Source organism: Argentina silus, assembly GCF_951799395.1.
Source record: "Argentina silus genome assembly, chromosome: 1".
NCBI lineage: Eukaryota > Metazoa > Chordata > Actinopteri > Argentiniformes > Argentinidae > Argentina > Argentina silus.
This window is the reverse complement of record NC_139655.1, coordinates 32,177,189-32,186,832: the sequence shown is the minus strand read 5'-3', so window position 1 is coordinate 32,186,832 and position 9,644 is coordinate 32,177,189. Positions and strand designations below refer to the sequence as shown.

Here is a 9,644-nt window from a genome sequence, read left to right as displayed (position 1 = left end):
ACATCCGTAGCTGAGCCGCAACAAGACCGTTAATGGGTAGGAACGGCAGTAATCCTGCTGTCAGAGTGTGTGTGTGTGTGTGTGTGTGTGTGTGTGTGTGTGTGTGTGTGAAGAGTAGAGGACAGAGGAGTAGAGTATGTGTGGTGTAAGTTGGGAGTACAGAGAGGGGTAGAATGGAGGGAATGGGGGGAAGGTTGGATGGAGGAGTGTTACTTAGCAGAAGAATACAGGCTGTCTGTGTATGAAGAGGGATGAGGGTGAATCCTGCTGCTTCTCCTCACGACCATTATCCTACAGGAGACGGACCTGTGGGGGGTACACACACACACACACACACACACACACACACACACACACACACACACACACACACCACACATACACACACACACACACACACACACACACACACACACACACATACACACACCACACATACACACCGATGCCGGCAAATATTCCCTGGGAATCTGCTCAGCTGCTCCCGAACACTACAGACCGGAGCTCTCCTTCTCTGTTTCTCCCCTCCTCCGTCTCTCCGTCTCTCCTCTCGCTGAGCGCTGAGTCTTTCCCGGCCCTAAACACCTCTGTCTGAGGGATCTGGTTCCATTCTAAACCGGAATCTTGGACCCCAGCAGCTGCCAGCAGGTTTTCCTAGGATTAACCCTCGCGGCTCCCATTCCATAATGATTTTACACCACATTACTGTAGTGACGAGAGGCTCAGCTAACGCTTTGCTCTGGCCTCCTGGTTTAGTCCAAGTCATAGATGATTCACATGAATGACTAAATACTGGATATGAAATTTGAAATGACAAATGAACGCATCGATAAGGTCTATTATCTTTTCATTAAGACGTTATCAAGCCTATACTCTTGGACAAAAAAACAACTTTTAATTGATGGTCAGTTGAACATGATTTCTAGGTTTAGACCCTGATCTGGGTTATTATCACAATTATTACTGCTGCTACTTACACTACACCCTATGCACTACTATTGTCACTGTTTTATTATAACTATATTATATTGTATTGTTGATTTGTTGATTGTTGTTGACTGTTTTTGATCAAGAATGTCCCAAAACATTTCACTACATCAATTATGGCTGTGTGCGATGTGTGTAACATTAAATCTTTAACATTTAAATAACATTTAAATCTTTACATTTTACGACAGCAAGAGTCTTTTTTTATTTTTCTGTACCATGAAATCTTATTTTATAGAATAAAGATCAATATTGTTTCATTTCTCTAGACAGGCTACGTTGTTAATACTCTTCAATGACATTGTGTATCACTGTTTAGAATCCTGTTTTGATGTGGCTCTTCCATGTGTGACAGTCTGTAGCTTCATCTATATGCCTGCTGCATGTTTGCATAATCATATGGCCTAGAGTATAGCGTCTGTGCTGGTCCACTATCAAATCATTGTGTGTGTGTGTGTGTGTGTGTGTGTGTGTGTTTTCCCAGCCTGCTTTGCACCCCTGATGCTCTGGGGCTTAGTGTTGGACTTTTGATCAGGCACCTGGTGGGGCAGCATGGGGGTCCTCACTCAGCTGATAAACCTTCCCACCCCTCCAACCCCCAACCCCCCCCCCCCCCCCCCTGAGAGAAGCAGTGCCTGCTGGGAGGTGATCGATGATGGACGCCAGCCCTGCTCAAACTCCAGAGGAGGAGGGGGGGGGCAACACTCCCAGAATATGAATGAAAGGAGGGGAGAGAGAGGGGGGTGATGTTGGGGGGTGGGCAGGGGGGTTTACAAAGGAGAGGGTCCTGGAGGGGGCTGGGGGTGTGAGGAGATGGGAGGGAGGGCGGGGGGCATGTTTAAACAGCCTGGACTTGATTGACAGGACTGATAGAGAGAAGGAAGGAGGGAGGATGTTGTGGAGGGTGAGGGGGAGGGAGGGAGGGAGGGGACAGGGGTGCTCAGATAGGGGGAGTGGGGTTTGTAGAGAGTGCTGGAGGGGTTGGGGGGGGTTGCAGAGTGGTATGGGCTGGATGTTTGGGGGGGGGGGGGGGGGGGGTTTAAGAGTCCTGGGGGGGCTGAGATGCAAGAGGAAAGTGAGCTTTTAATTACCCGAGCAGAAGCAGATGTAGCAGAATGGTGCCCCCACCTTTAACACACACACACACACACACACAGCTGCCATTACTGGGCAGCTGGAAGTCATCAGGGACGGGGGACACAGTGTGTGTGTTTGCAGGGGCAGGGTGACCCTGGATCAGTAGAAATGGAGGTATGCAGATAAACTGTTAAATCCCTCCAACAAGGACAGCGGTAGAGAGGCTGATACCAGGTGAGAAACAGAGGATAGATATAGATACCAGGTTAGAAAGAGAGGTAGAGAGGTAGATACCAGGTGAGAAACAGAGGATAGAGGTAGATAGATACCAGGTGAGAAACAGTCAGGCATTTATTGTTTAATTGTTTTCAGACAAATGTTTGTTTCAATGACTTATGATTCAAGTGGAGTTAAAGCATTTGCATGACCTCTTGAATAATTGGTCATTTGCAACCAAGAATGAAGAGATCGCAAACATGTCTGTCTATCCATTTAATTCATCCCTTCTTTCACCCAAGGAGGACATAGAAACGTAACCAAGAGAAACACACGTTTTCAGACCACAGGCGTAGGGGAGGTAGATCCGTTCTTTATTAAACCAAAGCATAAAAAATTCGGATTACAAAAGCACTGTTAATCAATGTTTAATTTTTTCCCACTCAAACCACAACTTTAAACTACAAACCAGATCAGAATTCCTCATCTTTTTTTGTCAGCAACAGTTTGAGTCTGTTTCCTGATCCAGAACATGTCTTTATTTTGGTGTTTTTGAAATACAAACGTCAGGAGGTTTTTTCAATTTCATTTCTCAGTTGTACAAAATTGATCCAAACAAAAGTGAACACGGATGAAAACATGGTGCCCAGAATGTAAAATGACTTATTTTTTTTATGTCAAGAAAACGGTGCAAAACCTTAAAAAAAAAAAAAAAAGGAAAAAAAAAGAAAAAACAATGTCCCTGCACATATAAAAATAAATTAATACTTTGTGTCCAGTCACCGTCAACCCATTGTCTGGTCCTAAGATTCACACACACAAACTGAGGCTTCATTGGCTATCCTTCACACCAGAACGGCCAATCACAATCACATATTTACACCCACGGCCAATGAAAAAGATTTATGTACACAAACGAGGTAAAAACTGTGCCACTGAACAACTCCTCCCCCACCCTCCCCACAATAACAGCTATGTACAACACCGCCAACCAACCAGCGCTCAGCTCTCAAGTAGTTTTTATCTTTCAAATACAGGACATATCTTTTTCTTGTTTTTTTTTGTACAAAAAAAAAATAAAAAAAAATGTTTACAGCGAGATTTGACTGTGTGGAAAACCTTTATACAGTAGTATAAAACAACACCTGAAAGACCAGTGGGCACTTATTTTTTTAAAATATATCATTTCATGCCCATGACACAACAAATGCAAAATAAATAAAGAGAGATCGATAGAAAAGTTGGCTTCGGTATTTTGAGAATGCAGCAAAATAGATTTCCTGCTCGTCAGACATCTGTCAGACTAGCTTAAGTGTTCTGTGTCCTGTTGCCTTGGCAACGCAGCTTAATAACCCAGTGATATTGTGAGAATGGATGACTGACAGGGAGACAGGTAGAGGACCATATCCCCCCCCCCCCCACCCACTCCCGCCTCGGCCCCAGGCACTTGGGTTTGGACCCTAATTGGCTGGTCCTGACTGTTGTGGATTGTTATTGGCCGATGGCTGACGGCCCTAGGTCCTGATAGGCTGGTCCTGTTTTGAGAGGTAGGTACAGCAGAGGACACAACATGACAGCTCATTGAGATGTACTGTGCCCTTCTCTGTCACGTAGAACAAACAATCAAGAAAGCTCTGCATATTCTATATGTTGCCCTCTATTGAATGTGCCCAGACAGTCACAGCAAGGCTTCCATGGTGGACCAGTGAGTCTACACTTCACAGTGGTCACTGCTCTGTTCTGATGTTGCCAACAATCAGTCTGTACTCAGACAGAGAGAGGGGGGGGGAGAGAGAGAGAGAGAGAAAGAGAGGGAGAGAGCGAGGGAGAGAGAGAGGGAGAAAGAGAGGGAGAGAGAGAGGGAGAAAGAGAGGGAGAGAGAGAAGGAGCGTTAACAGCAGTTCAATGTAGAGTACTCTTTCTCTCTTTCCGTCTCTCCGCGGGCTTCAAGAAGCCACCCCCCCCCCCTAAAAACCATCCTGAGTGTTGTGAGCAGACTCAGTTGGACACAACTGTAAAAGATCAGCTAACACGACCGTGTTCTGTTGGTGGGAGTTGTAGTTGTAGTAGTCATTCTAATTCTAGTTCTCTCCGAGCTAGCTTGTGTGCACGACTCTGGTTTGTGTTTGTATGGTGGTGGAGGCCCCTGAGAGAGAGAGAGAGAGAGCGAGAGAGAGAGAGAGAGCGAGTGATAAACAAAGTAATAAAGAGCAAGAGAGGGCAAGAGGGAAAAAAAAAAGAAGAAAAAAAAGTGCTCTGTCATGTCTTCTCCTGCCCTGCTACCCCCACAGCCTTCTCCGCCAGCCGCGGTTTCTGGGCGCCGCCCGTGTGTGTGTCGGGGGGGTGCGAGTGTGTGTGCAGTGCCAGGAAGGGGTTGGCGGTGATGGCGCCCGGGCCGTGGGCGTGGGCGGAGGGCAGCAGGGGGTTGAGGGGCATCTGGGAGGAGGCGGAGGAGGACAGAGGGATGGAGGAGGGGTGCTGGCCAGAGGAGGAGAGGGACTGGAGCTGGTGGAGGTCCTGCTGCTGCTGCTGCATGAGCTGGTACAACAACACCTGCTGCTGCTCCTGGAGGGGGGGGGGGAGAGGGATGAAGAGAGAGAGAGAGAAGGGGGGGAGAAAGAGAGAGAGATACATGGAGAGAGAGAAGGGAGGGAGAGAGAGAAAAGGTGTGTTTAATTACAAGTGACATCTTGGTTTGAGAAAGATAGATAGTGTGGGTAGGTGTGTGTGTGTGTGTGTGTGTGTGTGTGCGCGTGTCTTACCGCCGAAGGTTGTGAGGACAGCAGCTGCTGTAGTTGGTGCTGGTGCAGGAAGAGCCTCTGTTGCTCAGAGAGGAAACTCAGACGAGTCGTACTGTCCAGAGAGAACACACACACAGTCACAAAACTACACTACCCACGAGTCTCAACACTCCACACAGGGTGCACACAACCGCAACCTAGTCTACCTGAGCCTGCCTGAGGAGATGGAGAAAATGGTTAGACATTCACCGAGACGTCGACGCCAATCGGTCCAAGCATCTACGATACGACTCCCCCGACTCCAAGACCCCAAACCCATCCAAACGTCGACGGAAAATCGGTCAAAGCCAAAGGCCCTAAACCGATACAGCAACCACAGACCGCGTTATCAATGTACTTTTGTTTTCGTTTTGGAAGCGTTATCCCAAATCCAACGGCAAAAAAATAAGACCGCATTCGCAATCAACCGTAAAAAAACGTCCAGTAACGGTGCGGTTTCATCTCTGCCGACCGGGCCAGGAAAAACCCACGTTCTGCAGACCAGACGTATATCGTACCGTATCCAATCAGAGCCGTATCCAATCGCTGCCTGTTTCAATGCATCTTTCCTGCGTCGTATTGTAGGCCGTGTATGGAGATGCGGAACGAATGGGTCTGAAGGGGAAAGTTCACACTCCCCGTTATGTGCTGAAGACAGATGGTTGCGGCAACGGCGGGTTTCTCTCCTGCTCTTTACAGACGAGGAGCTGCTAGATCCAATAAAAGCAGGGAATAAGACCAGGAGAGACCGCTTCCATATTCCCTACTCAACTGACCTGGCTTCAGCCCTACTCTCTCCACATGTGTACACACACACACACACACACACACAGGCAGGCAGGCAGACCAGACCAGACCAGACCAGACAGACAGGCAGGCAGACACAGATAGAAAGACAGGCAGGCAGGTAGACACACACAGATAGAAAGACAGGCAGGCAGGCAGGCAGGCAGGCAGGCAGACAGACACAGATAGAAAGACAGGCAGGCAGGCAGGCAGGCAGGCAGACAGACACAGATAGAAAGACAGGCAGGCAGGCAGGCAGACAGGCGGCTGTATCTGGCGTACCTGTTGCTGACGGAGCCGGAGATGGGCGCCGCCCCGCCGGTGCCCGAGGCGTGCGTGTGTGTGTGTGAGGAGTGTGTGTGGGTGTGGCCGGAGGAGGTCTGGACCCCCCCGTTCAGAGCCCCCGCCATGCCGCCCATCCCCATCCCCCCCCCACCCCCGCCCAGGGCCCCCATCAGCCCCCCGGCCCCCATCAGGCCCGGGTTGCTCCCCATGGCCACCCCGTTGAGCTGGTGGTGGGGGGGCTGGGGGGGGCCCTGGGGGGGGCTGTGGGAGACGGAGGGAGGGGTGGAGAGGGAGGAGGTGGAGCTGCTACGGCCGCACGACACGCTATCCTGGGGGAGGGGGGGAGGGGAGGGGAGGGGAAGGGAGGAGAAGTGTTAACAACACAAGCAGGGTTCTAAATGTGAAGGTGTGCTCTGATGCATCCGTGGGTGTGTGTTGTGTTCTAGGAGGGTCTCACCTGAGCAGGTATGGGGAGGGACGAGTCACTGCCCAGCTGGGCACTCTTCATGTCTGGAACACAAACACACATGCAGTTAGAGAGAGAGTGTGTGTGTGTGTGTGTGTGTGTATGTGTGCTTGCGTGTCTGTATGTGTGTGAGAGAGTGAGGTGATTCAGTAGTAGGTGTATGTGTTGTGTGTGTGTGTGTGTGTGTGTGTGTGTGTGTGTGTGTGTGTGGAGTACCTGAGGCAGCAGTGGTGGGGGTGAAAGGCACCGAGAGCTGAGCGCTCAGCAGCTGCAGTCTGTCCTTCTTCATGGTCAGAGTTTTGATCTGATCCTCCAGACGCTTGTTCTCCACCTGCAGCTGGTGCAGAGACTTCAACATCCCCAGGACTGAGAGACAGAGAGAGAGAGAGGGAGGGAGATGGAGAGAGAGAGAGAGAGAGGGAGATGGAGAGAGAAAGAGAGGGAGGGAGAGAAAGAAAGAGGAGAGAGAAATGTGATCATTCAACAGTCCAGCGCCATATTATCCCCCACCCAGAAGGTGACAGAATGGTGTGTGTGTGTGTGTGTGTGTGTGTGTGTTTGTGTGTGTGTGTGTGTGTGTGTTCTCACCGTCGCCCTGTGCTCCCTGCTGCAGTAGGAACTGCTGTCCTTCGCTCCACTGTCTCTCCAGGAGCTGCTCTATACTGGTGGCCACCGGGGGCAGCGTCTCCCCAGGCCCCCCTGAGCCTAGCAGCCCCAGCCCCAGCCCCCCCAACCCAAGCCCCAGGCCCGGCCCCCCCAACCCCAGCCCCCCCAGCCCCGGCCCCGGCATAGACCCTGACGGGTCATACCGGACCTGCAGTCCACCAATAGGAGAGCTGGAGAGAGAGAGAGGGAGGGAGGGAGGGAGGGAGGAGATTTAACAACCAAACATAAATGTCAATCAAACGTACAGACTGCTCCGCTGTAAAAACGACAACAATTTGTTGTTACAGTGTGTACCAATGAAAAGGGAGACGGCCTGTCGGTGTGTGTGTGTGTGTGTGTGTGTGTGTGTGTGTGTGTGTGTGAAGGCGGCCAGCCCTGATGCAGTAAATCTCACTCCCCCGTATGCGTTTAGACACTTTGGTGAGTGAGAGGGAGGGAGGGAGGGGGGAAAAAAAGAGGGAAAGCGAGAGAGAGCCGGGTTCATGGTTCAGGAATAAGCAACAAACAGTGGGAGGAACAGCATTTTTGCCATTCCGTCTTACTGCACCAGGACACGCACACGCACGCAGACACAGACACGCACACAGACACACGCACACGCACACACAGACACAGACACAGACACAGACACAGACACAGACACAACAAACGTTTCACGTTTCCGTCAAGTTGAAAATGATTTGGTCCAAAAAAAAAGTCTCACTCAGGCTCTGGGTGTCCCAGCAACAAGAACGCCAGCAGCTATTTCTCAGCAAAAACAGGAGCATTTTCCGACCTGACGACATTTTCACCGAAACGCTCCGATTTCAATGTATTTGCTTAAAAACACCAAGCTAAAATGAGTACGGAATTATATTTCTATTTTATCGTAACGTTAAATAATATATAAAAATAAAAACAACCAACCTTGGAGAGTTAGACTATCCGTCCCACAGAACAGTGCCAAACATCGCAACAACATATTCCTTTTACCAGATATCCCCACACACACACGGCGGAAAAAAAACGGAAAAAAAAACTATCCTTTCCAAACAGATAAACACAGAAAAGAAATGTGTTGAACGCTTCCCACTGTTACACACTCCACACAGAGAGAGAGAGAGAGAGAGACGCCTGCAGGGGAGGGAGAAAGAGAGGGAGCAAAATAGTGTGTGTGTGTGTGAGAGAGAGAGAGGAAGAGCGAGAAAGAGAGGGCTGGAGACTCGAGGGGCCAGCGGAGGGAAAGAGAGAGAGGGGGATGGGCTGAGAGGAGAGGGGGGGGGGGGGGTTTCTGTGGAATGTAAATAGGGGCTCACTCGCAAGGGTGGGGGAGAGCAAGAGAAAGGAGAGAGCGTGTGTGTGTGTGTGTGTGTGTGTGTGTGTGTGCGCGCGTACTCACCGTGGGGAGAGGGTGGTCTTAGGAGAGGCTCGTCTGGGGAAGCCCTGAGCTCCAACACTGCTGCTGCCGTCTCCAACCTCCTGATCTGAACACACACACACACACACACACCAGTCAATATCACATCTGGCACTCCGATGGCTCGGAGACCTACGGCCACTACGACTGCATGCCTCTCTCTCTCTCTCTCTACTGCTCCATCACACACTCTGACTCATTCACACACTCCTCCACATACCCGGCCTCTCCCCCTCTCCCCCTCTCTCCTTCCCTCCCTCTCTCCCGGGCCCCTGGCCAGACGCTTCTTTTCATTATCCTCAGCGAGAGTAATGAATCACACATGCACCTCTTTACTTACACACACACACACACACACACACACAATTCCAACAACCCTTCTACGCTGCTATTTCCTTCGTCTTTTTCGACACAACCTTTTCCGTCCCACAAGAACACATCTAGCCAAAACGTGCGCACGCACACGCACGCACACACACACACGCACACACACACACACACGCACGCACACGCACACACACGCACACACACGCACACACACACACACACACGCACACACACACACACAGCCCTGTGGCCTCCTGTCAGTCTCATTATGGAGTTGAACCCTGGAGATCAGGGTGGATCAGGGACCAATGGCTGGAGGCCATTACTAGCTGCACCAGGAAGCACTTAACTCCCCCTGCCTCCCCCCTTCTACCTACCTCCTCCCTTCTCTCCCCCTCCCCCCCTGCCTCCCCCCTTCTCTGCCCTCCGCCTCCTCCTTCTACCTGCCTCCCCCCTCTCTCGCAGTCGCAGGACTAGCTGCCGTGGGCCATTAGCTGTGTTATCTGCTATTGTTGATACATTGTGTGTGTGTGTGTGTGTGTGTGTGTCACGTGAGCTGTGTAGCTGTAACCTGAGCTGTGGGAGGAGTCATTGTGATGGTGACCTCTGGTCTCTCTGTGGGACAGGGTTACGGTCCATCCATCATCTCACACACACA

The 9,644-nt window shown here is 50.7% G+C and overlaps 1 protein-coding gene across 1 annotated transcript in view; it reads right to left on the bottom strand.

Moving 5' to 3' along the window:
* Nucleotides 1-2,572: 2,572 nt before the first annotated feature.
* Nucleotides 2,573-9,644, bottom strand: part of mllt10 (MLLT10 histone lysine methyltransferase DOT1L cofactor) — a 30,754-nt gene continuing 23,682 nt past the window's right edge. Inside the window, exons 12-18 of the mRNA XM_083686385.1 lie at nt 8,642-8,726; nt 7,186-7,433; nt 6,814-6,963; nt 6,589-6,641; nt 6,129-6,460; nt 5,043-5,133; nt 2,573-4,845 (exon numbers count right to left, since the gene is read on the bottom strand). Coding sequence (XP_083542511.1) covers nt 4,540-4,845; nt 5,043-5,133; nt 6,129-6,460; nt 6,589-6,641; nt 6,814-6,963; nt 7,186-7,433; nt 8,642-8,726 — 1,265 coding nt within the window. The 3' untranslated portion in view covers nt 2,573-4,539. The remainder of the gene's footprint in view (nt 4,846-5,042; nt 5,134-6,128; nt 6,461-6,588; nt 6,642-6,813; nt 6,964-7,185; nt 7,434-8,641; nt 8,727-9,644) is intronic.